Here is an 18,366-nt window from a genome sequence, read left to right as displayed (position 1 = left end):
GGTACCTAAGCTAGGTCATTTGCGATTCAAAGCTTTGTTTGTGTTTAGGGAAGTCCTCGTTATTAACAAAGAGGGAATCGAAAAGGAAACAGAATGAAGCATAAACCAGGTAAAAAGAATCGTAATTCAAAGATCAACAGTGTATAACTATGAAGTTATGACTCAGAAACTAAGCACAAGACAGTTGGCTGCAACACGAACAATTTGGGCCTTGAAAACATGGTCACTAGTGCAAAATGCTTCTATTCCCTAAACTTCATAGTACAAAACACATCAATATGAGCTGACTAAGGTCGTTGCTGCCTATCATCTTCCTCTTCATCATCAGAGTTGGCACTTTCACGGAATCGTGGATTCTTCTCCTGTCACATCAAAGCAACAATGGATTATACAACAGAAAAGAAATAATCCAAAAACATAAGAAAGCAGAGAGCATGTGAGAATTTTGGGTTCTCTATAGTCTATAATGATCAATGCCATTGCAGAGTCAAAATCAGCTAAAAGCAAGCTGGAAATCAGACCTTCCTCATTACAGTAAAAAACATAAACCCGTAATGGCATGGAAGACTGGCACCCTGTTGGCAACATGTTGACAATTGCAAAGAATGCCCACAGGCATATAAGACTGTTATGCAGTTAAAGATTACCGGTCGTGAGTCGGGATCAAAGTTCCTCCTGGACTCATGATCTGAGGTTCTCTTTGAAGATTCGCGTGGAGGTCGGTCATCCTCTCTGTGCCGCTTCCGGTGATGGTAATCTGCTTCTCCAGAAAGACAATCAGGCAAAGATTATTATGAAAACATCAAGAAGGATCAAATACAGGCCAGGCCCAAACTCTTGAATAAAATAAAAAGTCATACTGAATAAAAGGAATGGAAGAAGAAAAATACACTCCAAGCCATCAACGTGTGCATAAAAAGGAAAAAAATACCTCCACTCTGGCGATGAGAACCACCGTGATTGTGGCCTCCACCACGTCTGCCATCTGCAGGGATAAAATGTCAGAGGATGTTGAAACATAAATTTCATTGCATAGTGAGGGAAGTCAGAGAAAACTTTTGTGGTGTTATTCCAATGGTATAGACATGACAACCTAATGTTAACAAATTGGGTGAACCATTCAATAAAAATTAAAAGAAAAGCAGCAACAGAATCAATCAATGAGCAACAATATGAAAAAAGGTGGGTGGATCATGATGGATATTCCAGCCAAGAATTATTCACGTTTTAAGAGGCAACAAAGGGTTTTTACTTTAGATGTGTGCTGCAAACTCTAAACTATGGGACACATGCAGATATCACCAAGAAGATCATGCACCATCCAAGATGATAAATAGAATTGGATATTAAGTTGTAAATAAGGAAACAACTGTCATCCGTTATTTCATTTTCCATTTATATTGTGCAGGTTGTACATATTAACTATACTACAACTTTCAAAAAAAGACAAAAAAAAATAGAAGAAGAAAATGACAAGGAGTACACATAACAAAACAAAACAAAACCATAAATTAGCAAGGCTTGCTTACAAGAACAACATTTTCTTTCCATGCTCAAGCAAGTGGTCACAATCATGTTGCAATTTACATGAATGACAATTCATGCACAATCTCAGTAAAAGATTACTAGATTCTAAACTCATAGTTCAAGGTTGCACCATTGCTACTAAAAACAGGTTCTACTGCATTTTTCGAAGACTGATTATTTAATCATTCATAATAGATCATGACATATGTATACAAGGTTGGAATTAAACTGTGCTTATAGTTCTTGCTTCAGCAGGGCTGCACTGTTACCGAGCTTGTTGCAATGCAGTGCTAATAAATTTCAAACTCCGTCCTTCTACTTCAATAGACAACTCAAAGAATATAAACAAACACTGGAATCATTCTAGAAAACAAATGGAAATTTTTGGAATTAACAGATCTAGTTTAAGAAAAGGATTTTTAAATAAAATAACCCTCAGCAACTCACAATGAGGTGGTGGCATAACTTGAGGGAAAGAACCCAAGGACCCAGTGCCATAATCTACAAGCTGTCTTTGTGCTTCCAACTCTTGCTGAACTAATTTTCCATAACCACCTCTGCGTACCTCAAGTTAAGGAACTGAAGGTGCCTTATTGTTTCACTAATGATAAATCAGGAGAGGAAAAAAAATCAGTTGATTAGCATGTTGGCAGTACTTGTCCTTTTAGAAGACAAAGCCTTTAAATATGCAACCATTTGATCCATGATCGAACACACACAGACAATGCTAAAAGGATATCAGGATCGTAGTCTGTCCGATATTCATCTCGAACCTGTAAAAACAAATTCAAACCAAAAAACGATTAATGCCAAAAGAAGGATAAGCTTTTAGCAAATTGATGGCCAATGCAGCAAGCTCACCTGTCCACCACTTCGACCACGGCCCCATTGCCTTCCTTCCTGAAAACCCCAATCAAAATCCACACGAATTGGACGATCATCAAGAATGGTTCCACTCATAAACTTCACCGCATCCTCTGTGTCTTCTCTAGAGTAATATCTAATCAATATGCATAAAAATGAGTTCAAAATTATAATCGTTAAATAACTACTTGTAAAAGTTATAAACCAAAACAACTTATCAATAAAAAACCACTAAAAAGGAACAAGGAGACAGGTTTCCTTAGCAAAAACAATTCCTCAAGACTTCCTCATAAAGAAATCCAGAGCCTTACAAAAGAAAAGCCACATGGGGACATTCTTATCTTTCTAATTTTGTCAACAAACAAAATACTTCAGAATTCAGATTTCCTTGTGAATAATACAGGAGATACCCACAAAACAAAACCCGCTTAGGGTTTTTGGGCTCTTGTCTAAAACAAAAATTATCTTCCAAGTTTCTTCCACTAACTACGTTCTTAAAAATTCATACCTTTTAACGAACCAGACCAAAGGCGAACTAGACAAAGTAAAACCGACATGAGGTTTTAGTCTTCCAGTCTAAGCCTACAACTATCTTCTCAGTTCCATAAACATAGAACTTAAAGATTGAAACTTTGTATAAGAAACAAACCAAACATTTAAAGGACAAAACAAAACCCACACGGGGTTTCAGCCTTCCAGTCTAAACCCACAATTATCTTCTCATCTCCATAAACATAGCACCAAAAAGATTGAAACTCTGTACAAGAAACAAACAAGAGACTTACAAGACAAAACAAAACCCACATGGGGTTTTACTGTTCTTATCCAAACCCATGATTATCTTCTTAATCTCTCCAGCTCGAGAGAAAAGCTCATAAACTTGCTCTTCAGTAGAATAAAAAGACATGTTACCAATGTAGACAGTTGTTGAGGTTTGAAGTGCCTGTTCAAACTCTTCTTGATTACCAGGAAACCTCCTGTCTCTATAAGCTGATAGCTTTGTTAGATCCTGAAATTGAAAAAAGAAAAAGAAAAGAAAAGAGGTGATCATTTATAAGAAATAAAGTCTAAAGATTGAAACTTTTTTGTGTTATAGTGAATTTACCTTGAAGAGGGAAGCCATTGTTTCTGAGTTGAGGAATTGAAATCTTGAAAAATGGAACCTGGCAATTTGATTTTACGGGCTTTTGTAGGGGAGGGATTTTTGTTTCCTCATTGGGGGGTGGTTGGTAATTGGTGGTGTTGCATTCAGAAATGGTTTTCTTTGTGTTTGGTTACAGGGGCTTTGATTGAAAGTGGAATTTGAACCCTGTCCTTTGCAAGCCGGGTATCAACTGCAACATGTAAATGTTATTTTTTAAAATATTTTTTATTTAAAAATCTATTAAAATAATATTTTTTAAAATTTATTTTTAATATTAACATATTAAATAATTAAAATTTTAAAAAAATTAATAATTTTCAAAAATATTTTTTAACAGGAAAACAAAAACAACACATTCCGAAATTTCCATAGGGTTTAAGCTTTCCTATTAACAAACCCCTACCAAAAGCAAAAACAACAACCTTCTCTCATCTGAAAAAACAATCACAAAAATGGCCTCATTTGCAGCCGCCAGATCCATTATCCGGTCATCCGCCGCCCGTAACGCGGCGGGCCGCTTTGCTTCCCAGTCCAAATCCAAGCCTAAAGCGTCCACCTTTGGCCTCAACTCCGCCACGAGCAAACCCATTCTCAGGTCACCATTACCTCTCCTTTTGTGTGCGTGTCTATTGATTGATTTTGATTTAGAAAGGTTAAAACTTTAATGAGCTGTTTTGCTTTGAATGATTGAAAGTGTTAATGGGATGTTTTGTTTTTTTTACTGTTTTGGTTAATGAAGGAGGAGTCCAGTGGAAATGAGCTTTGCTGTTGAATCAATGATGCCTTACCATACAGTGACTGCCTCGGCTTTGATGACTTCGATGCTCTCCATTTCTCGCTGTAGTTGTGGCTGGCTTCTTGAAGGTATAGAATAGATATGATCTTTTTGGTTTATATGTTTCTGTTTTATGATTGATTGCTTCTTTATTGCGTTTATGTTGATGATGTTGCATAAGTTTGAATTGTTTTACTTGATGGTTATGCTACATTTTTTTGGTAGTTTTGTGTTAATCTTTTGAGAAACTGTTGTGGAAATGGGGTAATGGTAAATTTTATGTGTCTGACATGTGTGGTCATTCCGTTTTCTTTTGTTCTAGGTTAGTTTTGGTATACGTTGTCTGACCAGTGGGTTTTATTCTTGAATTAGGTATCTAACAACGTTTGTAATCCTCCTTGATGTTCTTTTCTTCCTTTTAATTTTCTGGTAAGTTAGTGTTTGCTGGATTAGGCTAGTAGTGAATGCTAGGCCATGTGGTTAAGATAAATTGCCTAAGTTTATTTGCCAAGCCCTCTCAATCTTGCATTATCACATCAAAAAAATAAATAAATAAGAAGAAAATAAGCCTCTCGTTTTAGTGCTTTGTTTTGATAAAGAGGTGCAAACTCCTCTCTTTTCATGTTGTAGGACGAGTCAAGACTAGATGAAGATCGAGAAGCAAAGATGGAATGACTTGGATTTGTTTTTATTTTGAAGCTGTTAAACTAGGAGGGTTGGCATCATGTTTAGATTAGACAAAACAGTTACTTTATACGAACTAATGATGAAACATGATGTAAAACTCAGCTGTTTTAGATAAGGATTATGTTGTATGGATTAGTATTTATTAAATGATCTCTGTGTTTGACATTATTCTCAAAAGAGTTTTCTGTTGCCTCAGTGCCATCTAACCTATTATTAAGAATCCATTTTTTTGTATGTGTTTGAATTGTAGTTTTTCTAGTGGAATAATCCAGTGTCTTCCTAAAATATTGAATGAGCTTCAGAACTTAAATACAGATCATTTGTGCTAATTAAGAATTTCCATAAATCTATGAATAATGTAACAACCGCATGGTGCAGGAGCGTAATGGTAGCTTGACCTAGATTCAGCCAATAGGGGCAAACATGGTGGATGTATTATATGGATGTCTTGTCAACCTTGAATTGGTTTTGCTGGACAAATAAACAAATGGAGGGCTTAGCAGCTACTGTGGTGGCCTGGCTGTTTCCTGTAGTTGTATGTTAGATGGAAGAGGAGTAATTGTATTTTAAAAAATAAAATAAAAGTCCCTTCATATTGAGAATTATTTAGAAAGGAATTTAACTTGTTAAATTGTAGTATCAGTATCAGATGCATTGGGTGAATTAGGATTGGTGATCATTAGCAAGAAGATGGATGTAAATATTTGTTGTTTCAAGAACTCATATTGTTCATGTTTCTTTAAACTATTGCCTACAATAAAAGTACATGTTATTCAAGAATCCTTTTGATAATTTATTGTGATGACATGTAGTTTTAAATGTTCAACTTCTTACTTGGAGTTTAAATAGTTTGCTTAAGCATTTCTTTGATTAATTTCTTCAAAAAAGAATCAACCTGACCATCAAGGGAGCATACTGATTATTGTTATTCAATCAGCTTGCAATGATGATGTGTGATGAATTCTCAGAAGATTCAAGCAAGTTTTAGTACAAAATTCTGCCTTTAGAAGTTTTGAATGAGCTGCTGAAGAGACCGGTTGGATTTCTGAGCTTCTAAAACCTAGATGAATTAGTAGACTCTTATCCTTCTATAGCTCTAAAAAGCTACTTGTTTGTCTGATATTTTTATGATAAGATTTAGTTCTCAGCACATTAATTTGAAAGATGTATTGCAGATTCATTCAGTTATAGTTTTCACTTTTTTCCCTTTCTGAAGCTTTTGTACTGTTGGTGTTGAAAAGGTGATGTTATGCACCCTACTAATTTCTTGTATTTAATCAGCTTGCAATGATGATGTATGATGAATGTGCAATGGGTTCGGGGAAGTTTTGTTCAAAAGTTCTTGCATCTAGGAGAATGATGCCTGCTAGATTAGAAGTGTTGAATGAGCTGCCTATTGGAAAGTTGACCCTGAAATTGTTTTTTCCCTTTCCTTTCATGTTTTATCCAAGGACAAGACTTTAAGTATTTGTATGTAAGAAACTCTGGGACTTCACTCTTTCCACTAGTGTCATGTAGCCTATAATAGCTGCTTTATTCACTTTGATGGACATGAACCAAAGTGAAGGTGTTTCAAGTATTTGCATTTCTGTGTATAGTGATGTTTATCTGTTTCCATTTGTTGTTTTAGCTTTTTATTACATGTGTGACAATTAGCAACTTCATATCTATCACGAATCAATGCAAATCCTTACCCTTTCAGGCTACTTAGGATAAAGTGTTGCTTGAGATGCTTTTAGCTCATATCAAACCCCCCTTAGGCATGCTTCATCTTAAGCTCATATAAACAATGCATGTTAAATTGGGGAGGCATTCCCTCTTAGTGAATGCTAAATGTGTTTTGCATTGCTTTCTGCTGGTAGTAGCCCTTTTGTCCAATGCAAGTCAGTGACATCAAATCATTTCTGTCAGCTAGATTATGCATTGTGCCCTAGATTTGGTTTATTTAGTAGTAGAATTGAGGAATTGTGCATCTCAACCATGAGGGTTTTGGCTTTTTTATTCTGACTTGATCTTTTGTTTGTTTAGGGTTGTAATCTGTTGTTGCTTGATGTGGCCTGGAAGACTCAGTTGATCTCCCCTTGTTTTTCTTTCCATTGCTTATGTAGCACCATTTTTTTTCCCCTTTAATTCCAGCCTGAACTCATATTTTTCAGGCCTTTAATTCTCTCTTGGCACATCCCCGATGTTGCGTGTGCATAATGACACGCACCAGTTGCAACTATCACCTGGAAAATGACAGTGGCTTCGCCCGCTTGAGTTTGTTTTATGTTACATAGCCCTACCTAAATGAAAATTCAGAGTTGAACTACTTAGCATTTTGGGAGTCTTTGTTTTCTTGACACTTGCAAGTTTTTTTTCCTATTCTCTAATAGATTGCTTTGAATTATTTATAAATGAATAAATTTGAATATTTCTTAAGATGTTTGATATTTAAACATATAAAATAAATTTGATATATATATATCAAAATGAACGATTCCAACCTTGCTAATCTTTTTTTTTTTTTTTTTATGAATAAGCACCCATTCTATAAATCATTGCAAATCAGGTATTCAAGTCATCCAGAGAACTGGATACGCTAAAGACAGATCCTTCCTATCGATTTATGATCGAAATCACAGAAAATCAACTATATTAAAAGAAATCTGCATTTGCCAAAGCCCTTCCCCTTCTCGTTTAGATTCATATGCATTTTGGCTGCCGTTCTCTTGGAGATTCATGTTTTATTTTTAAGGGAACCAGGAAACTGAACCCTGACGAGCATGATACCAAAAGTTTTACACAGGACAATTGCCTCCAGCATTACTCTGCATGCAAACGCAACCCATGCGAAATCCATGCACCTTGTTGCGAAGTAAACTGGAAATAAAGAGACTGGATTTGGCTAATCACATTTAACTATTTCATTCTCAATCTGATAATTGTTGCATTAACAACGCAATATTGCTAAAACTTACAACTTCTGAGCATATCTTAGTCTTCATATATAAGTTATAGTTCACAACCAGGGAACAATAATCAAGTCTTTACTAAATTTGAAATATTCACTCCCATAAGAGACGCTAATCATGCTTGAACAGTAACCAGTTCATACTCCACCAGAGAAAGATTGTTGTTCTCTGTAACTGCAAAGTTCGCAGGTTCTGCAACTTCAACACGTCCCCACTTGTCTACGGCAAGCCTCATAGACCCCTTGAACATGTCAATCTTGGCATTGCGCAGGATGACAGTGGCACCAGGCTGCATAATGTCAACTGCATAATGTCAAAATGACTGTTAGAGCATGATATCACAATGCATTGACCAAAACCTTTACAATCACTAAAAAAAAGCAACCTAAATGTGTCTATCAACACCCAGATCAAGGAGAGCATGATCAAAGTACAATAGATAGCAAGACAGCCTCAGTGCCTCCCCAGCATGCAATTTGGGGTGGGGGGGGGGGGGTCAGGATATGTTTTCCCCATTGTTACTAACAACAAGCACAGATGAAGCTACACTCCAGGAAATGAACGAACATAAAAAACAAACGAAGACAATCCTCTACCTATATTGATATGCAAGCAAGACCAAGGTGGTCTTGACCCATACTCGGCGCATATCAGTTACCAACAGTGGGCTCGCTGACCAAAGCATCCAAATTTTATTTCAAGTAACAAAAGTATCACCAAGCTAATTTCCTAGGCACCTGAACTAAGCATTCTGGTTTCAAATCAATAAATGACTTTCACAGTCCACTGGCTCAAAGTATTAGTTTTACATATCAAATAAATATCTACGAATCAAGAATGAATAATTAAGAGTGAATTGTGAATTCTAAACTTCAAGCAATTGTCTAATTCAGAACTATCTAATGCAATGCCTTCTGGAAATTAATAGTGCATTTTCAAAGAAACCACAATTGCGAGAACTATTTAATATATCCAAAAATCGCTACCATAAACATAGTATTCATTGTGAGAAACTAAAGGAAAATGTAAAGTCGGTGCCTCTATAATATCCTAGTTCAACATGTGTTGTCTTGAAACATACAACACTACTACTTATAGCACAATATGTTAACCTTAATATAACTAAGCAGAACTATGAAACTTTCACACGATACATCAGCAAAATGAATACATAAAAGTGGACCAAAAAAGCATTAACTTTCAAAATGGCCATCCTACGATCTAGATACTCTCAGGAACCAAGTGTCAATATAACCCAAAACCCACTCTCACCCTTAAAAGGCTTTGCTTCCCAAACACACCTTAAAACTCAAACCTCTATTTTGGATTCTAAAAAATACAAACAGACAGACTTCACAGGCTAGCTTGAACTACAAGCTCAAAGGCCCAACAATGCCAAAACTTTACTTTCCTTCCACCCCATTAAAACAGTGACCCAGACACTGTTCTCTCAAGTCAACAAACCATAACAAAGTAACAAGAACCAACAATCAATCACCTTAACAACACACCATCACATCAGCCAGACCTCATAAACAAAAAAGATCCAAAAAACAAATTCATACAAATCAAGTCTCGAAACCCTGAACCCAGAAACCATCACAGCAAAAAAATCAAAACCCCAACAAAAAAACCAACAAAGTAGCCACCTTCATTGGGTCTCCATAATCAAAACCCAAAACCCATAAATCATTTCTTAAAGAAACCAAAACCCAGAAACAATCTCAATAAAGAATCCTAGAAAGCACAAAAAAGCATAGTCTTTTTCAATAAAGGAGGAAAAATCTTTCACCTTGTTCATTTCTTGCAGTGAAAACAATACAGCCAGTTTCATCACCAACAAGACATTCATTGATTCGAGAAGGGCGTTGAGGGCGTTGAGAGAGAGACATAGGAGCACGACGTGGCTTAGGGACAGGGACTGGTTTAGATTCAAGAACTTTGACAGTGAGATTGTGACCATTGGTGCCAGGCTTGAGTTCTTCTACTTTGATGAACACTGGCTTTCTTTTCTCAGCTGTTGTTGCCATTTTTGATTGATTGATCGATCGAAGATCAGTTGATTTCACAGAGAGGAGAGGAAGAAGAGAGGAAGAAAGGCTGTTTCTTTTGCGTATGTATAAGCCTTAGCAGCGGTGGTTGTTTATAAATTGAAGGGAGAAAGGAAAAGGAAGGGCAATTAGGGTTTTTAATTGTGTTTTAACTTCTAGGAGAAGTTATGTGGGGTTTATGGCTTTATGCACGTGTGGTGTTTTTATTGCTTTCTGTTGACTTGAAGTCAAAAGGTTTGCTTTTGCTTTATGCTCGTTGTGAGCTTCCAAGCTATTTTGCTTTCGAGAATAATAGAGCTACAAATATTTTTGCATTTGAGACTGATCCTTTCTGTACGGATAATAATGGATAATAACCCGAATCTATCTGGATGGATGGATGGAGTTGTTCATCGGAGAAGATTTCATGGATTATTTAGAAGTATAGTTATGGTAATTTTTTATAGTATTTTTTATTTTAAAATATATTAAAATAATATTTATTTATTTTTTAAAAATTATTTTTAAAATCAGCATATTAAAACAATCCAAAATATATATAAAAAAATTAACTTTTAATAAAACAAATTAAATTTTTAAAAACATAAGTTAACCCTAGTTTCCAAACATCATAGTATATGTTTTATATTATGGTATAGAATCTTTAATAGTATTTTTATTTAAAATATTATCTTTTATATCATCAAATTCAAAATAGATAGAGAACAAGAACGGGGAGTTGTTGGTAGGAGCTTTTGGCCTTGATCTAAAACAAAATCAAGTATGCTCGATTAGCCAATAATTGTATATAAATTGATTATTCCTATGGTTGTGAGGAAATGGGCCAAGTGTATTTCCAACATGAACTCTTCTACGATCAACTTCTTGCAAGACCTACCTTCTTTCATATACCTTCTTTCATATACTTTATTTCCATTTACTCAGAGCAGAAGATTGAAATACGGTATCTTTTTATTTGTACATAATAAAATGGAGGGATCGTTCTTTGTCCACAGTAAGTGTTAGTTTTATAGAGTACAACACAATGCCTCTCATATTATCTCTGCTTAAAGTGCAAGTTATTGTTGTTAGAAATGGCAAGGATGCCTACTGATTTAGGGAGGCCACTCCTGCCTGTTGTGGCTCTTGTTCTCCTTCTGCTTCCCCTTCTACTTGTGTTGGCAGTAACCCCCCTCCTTCCTGGCTTGGCATTAGTTGTTGCCGGCAGCATCGTAGTATTACCAAAGATATAAATGCTGCAAATAAAACCAAATCTAAGTTAAGAATCATCAGCTAGAATTGAAGTTCTATGTAGCTTTTAACAGCTTAAAAATACTGAAAATCCAACACAATTACCTGTAAATATACGGGTTTTGACACTTGACAGATTCCAGAAAGCTGTGACTGCTGATGCTGCCACCATCTTTTTGTGAGAACAAGCTCTCCATGCTTCCATCATCCGGCATTTCAAGTGCTCAACTGCAGTATCCCCACAAAAAATTCACTTCCACGGAACCATAAATGGCCAGACAAGCTAACAGCATTTCATTTACATGGAGAGGCTTTGTATACCTTTCTGGTTAATCTGACTAGAATAGCAAGCACATAGTTTTGGTATGGTGAAGCTAATGAAAAACCCTGCTCAAATTAACAAAGACACGACCAAGATATAAGGAGTAAATTATCATCAAAACATTGATCTCAAGCAGATTTCGTAAACAATTTATTATTATAGTTGACATACCAATTCCACAAAGCCTCCTCAAAGTTACAAGATGACCATACTCCGCACCAAGAAGCAAGAAAGGAATCACCTGTGACCAGGAAATAGAAGGCTCTTTAAATGCCTGTTTGATCAAATTGGAAAGGTTTTTAAGAGTATTATGCAAAGAAAAATTGGTAATTACTTTGAGGGTCATGGATGGCTCTCCTGAGAATAAATCTCTCGTCTTTAAAATTGCAAGATTTGCAGCTGGAAGTATCAATCTACCCACTCTCAAAATGTCCTCTTCTGTCAGCTTAAATTTTCTCAGCTTTTCAACACTGTTTCTGTGATTACATTATCAGAATCTTAACACTCAGAACCCAAATTAGATGAACTTGAACACAAACATAATCTATTGGCTATTGCAATAACATTGGAGACTTGTACCTTTGACATATCGAATTCGAGAGGAATGATACACCCAGAAACAGAAGCCCGAGTTGTGAAATGGCAGACAAAATGCTTAAAAACATAAAATTGAAGAGATTTAGCTACCTTAATAGCACCTCAAACTGAAAATTCAAAGCAGAAAGAGTAGATTAAGAGATATCCACCTAAAGCTAATCCCTTTAGCAAAGCAGGAAGACAAGAAACAGAGGCATCCAAGACCAAACCAAAGACTTGATTTTGCCACATCTTTCCACATTATCAGATCATAAACAACCATCCCAATCCTCTCCAAATTGCCTCCATCACCTTCATCAACTTCTAAAATCCAAAAATCATCATCAAAATAGCACAAATCAATTCAACAAAATCCAGATTTAAAGGACTTAGCAACAAAAAAATGAAAAAGAGAACACATTTCTACATACTTGGAGTAGTGCTAGAAGAAGGCAATGAAGGGACTAAAGAGAGCTTCTCCTTCTCCTTCTCCTTCTTAGACCGGCCGCTATGTCTTCTCTTTCTCACTTTTCCAACATCATCCACAAAACCAATCAAGTCCCTTTCTTCCCTACTCTCCACCTCCAATCTTCTCCTTAACCTTCTATTACTCCTTGGTGAAGCACAACCTAAAGAACCCATCTGAGATCCTCTACTTTTGCATCTCCTTCTAGACCCATTTTGCTCTAAAACACCCTCCTCTGGCATCTCATACCGGTCGACAAGACGGTTTCTTGATTTTCTCAAAGGAGAAGGTGAGAGGAGGAGTTGTTCTTGAAGAGGGAGAGAGTTGGTTGAGGATTTGAGTGAAAGACTAGATGGGGTTTTCTTTTCCGAAGAAGGGATAAGGTCTAGAGACAGCTGTGGAGGCTTTTCTTCTGGTTCGATAGAGTATGTGATTCTTGACAAACGAGAGGCTGATTTTGCTTGGGAGTTGGGGTTTGATCTACGAGAAGGTGGTGTTGTATCCATTTCTTGAATGCTTTAATGGCAGATTTTTGGGGGATTTTGGAGAGATTCGAGATAGAAGAAGAAGCAAAGCTTGGTAAATGTGAAGATTTGGAGAGGGTTCTTGAGGTTTTTGATTGAGAAAGGAAAGGGTTTTTGATGTTGGGTTTTGTTGGAATGAAAGGAGCCGTTGGAGAGACAGGGTTTTTGTTGCCTTTTGAATTCTTAGGGTGGGAATTGTGGGGGTCAATAGGGCCAGGTGAAGTGCAACGGTAAGAAAGTGATGGGCCTCTCTATCTAATCTACTCTTCGTTTTGTGGCTTTGTCATGGTGGGATTGCATTTGTTGAAAGTATGGATATTAAACCCAATTTATATATACAGGTAGAATGTCTCATAGGTTAATACGGATTAATTTAAAAAAAAAAATGTTTTAAATAGATCAATTCTGGATAGAATTCTTTTAACATGAATGCTTTTAATATTTTAAATAGATCAAATATTTTTCAATTAACACACTTGCCTAGTTAGTTACAGTTATGGTAGCATATTTATTTTGAAGTGTTAGCATAATAAGCAAGGATTAATGTTCAACATGAATCTGCTGATGATTCTGTAAAACCATAGTTATCAAACTGCTCAAAGGTTTAGGTTGTTGGTTTGTAGGATCAATCCTAAAAACCACGTTGTTTTAGATAAAAAAAAAAATTAAAAACCAAAATATTATCATTTTAAAATCCTAGAAATTAACTATGCAGGGTACCATTGAGTTTAGTTAGATCAATCAAGTTAACAAGGTGTAAATAGATTAACCCGGTTTTCACCGGATCAACCTCCGAACTAATTTGAGATAAAACCTGACCTTGGTTACTAAGATTACCGTTAGTTCGGGTCAGGTTTAGTAATTGTGTAAAACACTATTGTTTCTCGGCATGTCTCTGGCAGAAGGACTTTAACCTTCCAAGGCCATCTTCAAGAGATGATTGTTCAACTCTAATAAAAGTTATTCGGATCTAATTCTCGAACACCCCCCCAGTAATCCCTGCAAGAGTTGTTGCTCGTTAGTGTCTCCATGGGATATCTTTCAAGCAACCATTGGTGTATCGGTTAGGTTCCTTTCCAGGCACAAGGATGGGGGATTCTTCTTTAGCTACCCTTCTTGGGTATTAGATTTGCTTGGTCACATTTCATGTTCAGATGGAGACAATTATAGCTCTGTTGATATTTTGGCCTCGTGTTCTTCTTATCTTAAATTCTTCGGGCCCTAGTTTTGCCAGAAATTCTTGGTGAAAGTGGAAAGGCGTAAATGCAACAATTGGCCTAGATGTTGCCAAGTGTCTTGGTTGCAGACTGAAGTATAGGATCCAAGAATTTGTAACTTCAGGAAAAATCAAGGAAAAGTTGCAAATTTGTAATTCTATGACTGAAGAGAGGGACAGGAGGGACAGCTCCTTGCCCTTGCATAGTATTCAAGACTCTGATGGACAGGTTTTTTACAAGCACAAACATGTAATAACACTTTGATTTTTTATATTTGAAGGAACTTCAGTGACACCATGAGAAGTTGTTGATCTCTTCCAGCACCCCCTCTTCTGATGTGGTTACAGGCAGATGGGTTTTTATTTCTTGACTAGATGGGACAACTTTTGCTGTCCTCTTAAGACACTTTCCATATTAGATAAGGTAGTGTAGAATTTAAGAAACTTGATGGCACCTTGAGAGATTGTCAGCACCATCACTTGATCTTAGACTTGGTGTATCTTATCACTTCCTGCTGTGCCTTTGACAGAATGCTTTCATCCTGTCGAGGCCTTGTTCAAGAGACTGTGGTTCAATGGAAAATGTTATCCGGAGCCAATTCTTCAGTCCCACAGCCACTCCTGCACCCAATTCGTCAGTGATCAAAACATTATTGCTGCCAACTTGACAGAAAGCTTGCATCAATCTTCTATGCTCGTGCAACATATTAGACATTGGAGAAACAACCATCAAAGCACACGCCCAGTTATATTAACATCCACCAGATGATTCTAAATTTTTTATGCTTTACCTGGCAGAATAATCACAGATTCTTCTCTGGCCAGCTTGAGACAGAAGTCCATATCATCACTAATATCTTCCAGCAAGGAAAGATTTAGTTTTACCTGTAACATATATAAGTCATCAGGTATCTCACTTCCATGCTAAATTTTCTTTCAGGCCAGAATTGAGTTCAGGATTGCTTTGTTTTTACCATAGCAAACATGGATCCATCAGGTTTGTGTGGGCAAGTAACACAAGGGATCTCCTTGGTTTTTTCATAACATATATCCGCGGCTTCTCGCATTATGTTAATAGTTTTTGAAAAGAAATCTTCTTTTGTTTTCTCAAAGATTTGAGGAATTGCAGCCTGATAAACAAACCACGGGATTATTGATTGAATGGTATGAGCAAGATATTAGATATCAATAATGCATAAGCAGGCTTAGACTAATAAAATGAACAAGAACACATGTTGTTGTCTAACAATAGAAAATCTTGCATATCAGCCTCCAGGAGTGATAAGAATGATATCAAATATCAATGCTACAGGTTAGAGAAAGTTCAATCCCTAACAGAACTGAAAGAGAAAAGGCAGACAAATGGATCCAAAGGAACCTGGACAAAGGTTGCAGGGTTACTTGAGATGTTGAAATAGCTCTTAATGCTGTCCGCTATCTGGTAAGAATATGAAGGTATTAATTAGACAAGTTGCTTTGCTTCAGAATGAACAAGAACAACCTTCATCTGTAAGAAAAGATGAGAAACAAACCCCATATTTCTTAAGGATGCCATTAGGATCACAAGTTGCAATCCAACCAAATCGCCAATCCGGAACAATCCATCTTTTTGATATAGACCCGAGAGAAAGAACAGGAACAATGGATCCGAACTCCCCCATTGGTACATATGGATTGCTTCCAAATGCTATATGGCCATAAACTTCATCAGCAATCACAAAAATCCCAAGTTTTCTTGCAGTCTCTGCAACCTAGTAATGCGACTGAAACATAAGATTCTAGTTCTAGCAAATTTTAGCAGCAGCCAAGATAAACTTAGGATAGACCTGTACCTTCTTCAAATGTTGGTAAGAGAAAACATTTCCACAGGGATTTCCAGGGCTTATAATAACAATGGCAGCAGTGTTCTCATCTGCAAGGGCTTCAACTGATTCAAGATCAACCTCCCAACCTTTTTCTGGTATAAGATCAAAATGGCGTACTTCAAGCTTGCTAAAACTCGCCCGTGATTCATACAGCGGATATCCTGGTCTAGGAAGCAGAATATTGGCACCGGGACGAGCAAGAGCAGATAATATGACTTCTATTGACTGTGTACAACCAACTGTGAGATAAATGTCATCTGCTGATAGATTGTATGGAAGGTCTGCAGAAAGATATTCCGCTACAGCCCTTTCATAAAATCAAAGTAGAAGCATCAGTTTGGCTCAGCGATACTAATATCTAATGTATAATAAGCATTAGAAAAGAACCCGAAGCAAATACCTCCTTGCTGGAAGGATTCCAATAGTAGGAGCATAAGAATTGAACTCAGCTGATTGAACCGCATGGACAATAGCATCTACTGCTTCCGGACTGGTCCTAAAGCATGCAAATGCTGAGGGATCACCATGGGAAAGGGGAACTACAGGCCTTTGATCATCTTTGTCAAGATGATCATACAGCATACTCAGATAACCTCTGATACTAGTAGCTGCTGTTTCATCCAACAGCTTATTCCCTCTAATTATCCATTTTGCAGAATGCTCCTCCATTGCTTTGTTGTGTGTGTGACATAGAGTGCAAAAGGGAAGCTAATAAATAGGCAAAGCTTGTATAAAACAAAAGCTCTTCTTTTCCATGAAGATGCAGTGAAAATAGCGCCAAGGTGGAAAAAGACAATTGGGTATCTGTTTCTATATAAATTAAAATATAATTTATATTATTTTTTAATTATTAATATAAAGATTAAAAAGAAAAAATGAAAAACTTAACTGTGACTCCTACAACTAACATCACGTCAGCGGTGACAGGGTTATTTTTTTAAAAATATATTTTTTATTTGAAAATATATTAAAATAATATTTTTTTTATTTTTTAAAAATTATTTTTAATATTACCGTATTAAAATAATTTAAAAATACTAAAAAAATATTAATTTAAAATAAAAAAATAAAAATTAAATTAAATTTTTTCAAAAATATTTTTATAACACAAATATTTTTAAGATTTTGTCATACTGGAAGGAATTTCTCAGCCAAAAATTTAAGTCGGCGAATACAATCATGATCATTTACTGTCTGTTTAAGAGTGTGGTTGTGGTTGTTTTTCAAAGTGTTTTTCATGTGAAAATACATTAAAATAATATTTTTTTTATTTTTAAAAAATTATTTTTGAGATCAACGCATCAAAACGATCCAACACATAAAAAAAATTAATTTTATGCAAAACAAAATTAAATTTTTTAAAAACATAATTTGCACCACATTCTCAAACATTTAACATCACGTAAATTTAATGAAAACATCTCAACATAAAAATTTAAATATATAATTTATGTTATTTTCACACACTTATTATTATTATTATTATTATTATTATTATTATTATTATTATTATTATTATATTAAAAATGATCTTTGTTCTTGTTTTTATAACATTTTGATCCAAAATCCTTCCTTGAATATTAGCATCATAGCTGTCTTATTATCCACCAAATATAGAATGGAGAAGTTCTCTTTCTCTTCATATTAATGGAGATTTCTCAGAAATCCCACCTCTGAGACTTTAAGAAGTGATATAAACTTGCGGACCAAGAAACAAAATTTACAACTCCTTTGCCCTTTGACCATAAAATCTTGTCCACGTGGAGCATAACAAGTGGCCACTGCTCAACCTTGTAATCAAACACATCGCCAACCATCAATTTTGTTTTTTTTTTTATCATTTTTAAAATCTGAAATTCAATGCTGTTGGCCTTGGAATTTCTGCATTTAGCATTGTGCAAGGGAGACTTCTACTATCATAGTTACTAAAAAATTAATATAAATAATATTTTAAAATTTTATCTAATAACTTAAATTAGAGAAAATTCATTGATAATTAAAACTTGTAGACCAAGAAAGGGAAAGAGAACAGAATTGAGAATTCCTCTACCGCAGGATATTTTCACCATAAAATCTTGTCCGTGTGAATCATTCACCAACCAACCATTTTTAATCATTTTTAACTAACTGGACAAACTTTCTATAAAGTCTGAAATTGAATGCGA

At 35.7% G+C, this 18,366-nt stretch overlaps 5 protein-coding genes across 12 annotated transcripts; 1 reads left to right on the top strand and 4 right to left on the bottom strand.

The window, feature by feature from the left end:
* Nucleotides 1-94: 94 nt before the first annotated feature.
* Nucleotides 95-3,706, bottom strand: LOC133671328 (nuclear cap-binding protein subunit 2). The gene is made up of 8 exons (XM_062092050.1): nucleotides 3,497-3,706; nucleotides 3,177-3,400; nucleotides 2,389-2,527; nucleotides 2,267-2,300; nucleotides 1,975-2,088; nucleotides 932-985; nucleotides 648-757; nucleotides 95-362 (listed from the first exon to the last, which is right to left on the bottom strand). The coding sequence occupies exons 1-8, from the start codon at nucleotides 3,512-3,514 to the stop codon at nucleotides 288-290; spliced, it is 768 nt and encodes a 255-aa protein (XP_061948034.1). The 5' UTR covers nucleotides 3,515-3,706; the 3' UTR covers nucleotides 95-287.
* A 181-nt stretch (nucleotides 3,707-3,887) lies between these two features.
* LOC133670757 (protein NUCLEAR FUSION DEFECTIVE 6, mitochondrial-like) lies at nucleotides 3,888-7,418 on the top strand. 6 transcript variants are annotated; one of them, XM_062091356.1, is made up of 3 exons: nucleotides 3,888-4,130; nucleotides 4,275-4,399; nucleotides 6,279-6,592. In XM_062091356.1, the coding sequence occupies exons 1-3, from the start codon at nucleotides 3,988-3,990 to the stop codon at nucleotides 6,296-6,298; spliced, it is 288 nt and encodes a 95-aa protein (XP_061947340.1). In that variant the 5' UTR covers nucleotides 3,888-3,987; the 3' UTR covers nucleotides 6,299-6,592. The 6 variants fall into 6 exon arrangements, with proteins under 6 accessions (XP_061947340.1, XP_061947338.1, XP_061947339.1 ...); XM_062091354.1 differs by having other exon boundaries at nucleotides 5,935-6,592; XM_062091355.1 differs by lacking the exon at nucleotides 6,279-6,592 and adding an exon at nucleotides 4,941-5,165.
* Nucleotides 7,419-7,879: 461 nt separating this feature from the next.
* Nucleotides 7,880-10,127, bottom strand: LOC133670540 (uncharacterized protein At4g28440-like). Its single transcript, XM_062091048.1, has 2 exons — nucleotides 9,744-10,127; nucleotides 7,880-8,254 (listed from the first exon to the last, which is right to left on the bottom strand). Exons 1-2 carry the CDS (start codon nucleotides 9,979-9,981, stop codon nucleotides 8,067-8,069), a joined length of 426 nt encoding a protein of 141 aa, XP_061947032.1. The 5' UTR covers nucleotides 9,982-10,127; the 3' UTR covers nucleotides 7,880-8,066.
* Nucleotides 10,128-10,932: 805 nt separating this feature from the next.
* LOC133670963 (reticulon-like protein B17) lies at nucleotides 10,933-13,356 on the bottom strand. 3 transcript variants are annotated; one of them, XM_062091566.1, is made up of 8 exons: nucleotides 12,562-13,356; nucleotides 12,301-12,442; nucleotides 12,134-12,208; nucleotides 11,889-12,030; nucleotides 11,726-11,795; nucleotides 11,554-11,619; nucleotides 11,338-11,460; nucleotides 10,933-11,237 (listed from the first exon to the last, which is right to left on the bottom strand). In XM_062091566.1, exons 1-8 carry the CDS (start codon nucleotides 13,100-13,102, stop codon nucleotides 11,089-11,091), a joined length of 1,308 nt encoding a protein of 435 aa, XP_061947550.1. In that variant the 5' UTR covers nucleotides 13,103-13,356; the 3' UTR covers nucleotides 10,933-11,088. The 3 variants fall into 3 exon arrangements, with proteins under 3 accessions (XP_061947550.1, XP_061947549.1, XP_061947548.1); XM_062091565.1 differs by having other exon boundaries at nucleotides 12,301-12,451; nucleotides 12,562-13,355; XM_062091564.1 differs by having other exon boundaries at nucleotides 12,301-12,454; nucleotides 12,562-13,343.
* Nucleotides 13,357-14,448: 1,092 nt separating this feature from the next.
* Nucleotides 14,449-16,872, bottom strand: LOC133671705 (tyrosine aminotransferase-like). Its single transcript, XM_062092546.1, has 7 exons — nucleotides 16,602-16,872; nucleotides 16,169-16,508; nucleotides 15,869-16,087; nucleotides 15,715-15,774; nucleotides 15,311-15,466; nucleotides 15,128-15,221; nucleotides 14,449-14,957 (listed from the first exon to the last, which is right to left on the bottom strand). The coding sequence occupies exons 1-7, from the start codon at nucleotides 16,868-16,870 to the stop codon at nucleotides 14,842-14,844; spliced, it is 1,254 nt and encodes a 417-aa protein (XP_061948530.1). The 5' UTR covers nucleotides 16,871-16,872; the 3' UTR covers nucleotides 14,449-14,841.
* Nucleotides 16,873-18,366: the final 1,494 nt, after the last annotated feature.

This window comes from Populus nigra, chromosome 13 (assembly GCF_951802175.1).
Source record: "Populus nigra chromosome 13, ddPopNigr1.1, whole genome shotgun sequence".
NCBI lineage: Eukaryota > Viridiplantae > Streptophyta > Magnoliopsida > Malpighiales > Salicaceae > Populus > Populus nigra.
Note: the sequence above shows the minus strand (reverse complement) of the source record. Positions and strands in the feature narration are given on the sequence as shown.

What these genes read in the sequence shown, in the direction of transcription:
- LOC133670757 (XM_062091356.1), top strand. Translation starts at nt 3,988, where the DNA reads ATGGCCTCATTTGCAGCCGCCAGATCCATTATCCGGTCATCCGCCGCC. An exon ending in ACGAGCAAACCCATTCTCAG is followed by an intron (nt 4,131 to 4,274) that starts GTCACCATTACC and finishes TGGTTAATGAAG; the next exon opens with GAGGAGTCCAGTGGAAATGA. An exon ending in TTGTGGCTGGCTTCTTGAAG is followed by an intron (nt 4,400 to 6,278) that starts GTATAGAATAGA and finishes GTATTTAATCAG; the next exon opens with CTTGCAATGATGATGTATGA.
- LOC133670963 (XM_062091564.1), bottom strand. Translation starts at nt 13,102, where the DNA reads ATGGATACAACACCACCTTCTCGTAGATCAAACCCCAACTCCCAAGCA. An exon ending in GCTAAAGGGATTAGCTTTAG is followed by an intron (nt 12,209 to 12,300) that starts GTGGATATCTCT and finishes TATGTTTTTAAG; the next exon opens with CATTTTGTCTGCCATTTCAC. An exon ending in TAGTCAGATTAACCAGAAAG is followed by an intron (nt 11,461 to 11,553) that starts GTATACAAAGCC and finishes GGGATACTGCAG; the next exon opens with TTGAGCACTTGAAATGCCGG.
- LOC133671328 (XM_062092050.1), bottom strand. An exon ending in AGTTATGCCACCACCTCATT is followed by an intron (nt 986 to 1,974) that starts GTGAGTTGCTGA and finishes TTATCCCTGCAG; the next exon opens with ATGGCAGACGTGGTGGAGGC. An exon ending in TTCTCATCGCCAGAGTGGAG is followed by an intron (nt 758 to 931) that starts GTATTTTTTTCC and finishes CTGGAGAAGCAG; the next exon opens with ATTACCATCACCGGAAGCGG.
- LOC133671705 (XM_062092546.1), bottom strand. Translation starts at nt 16,870, where the DNA reads ATGGAGGAGCATTCTGCAAAATGGATAATTAGAGGGAATAAGCTGTTG. An exon ending in CTTACCAACATTTGAAGAAG is followed by an intron (nt 16,088 to 16,168) that starts GTACAGGTCTAT and finishes TCGCATTACTAG; the next exon opens with GTTGCAGAGACTGCAAGAAA. An exon ending in ACCCTGCAACCTTTGTCCAG is followed by an intron (nt 15,467 to 15,714) that starts GTTCCTTTGGAT and finishes TTTGTTTATCAG; the next exon opens with GCTGCAATTCCTCAAATCTT.
- LOC133670540 (XM_062091048.1), bottom strand. Translation starts at nt 9,981, where the DNA reads ATGGCAACAACAGCTGAGAAAAGAAAGCCAGTGTTCATCAAAGTAGAA. An exon ending in CACTGCAAGAAATGAACAAG is followed by an intron (nt 8,255 to 9,743) that starts GTGAAAGATTTT and finishes GACATTATGCAG; the next exon opens with TTGACATTATGCAGCCTGGT.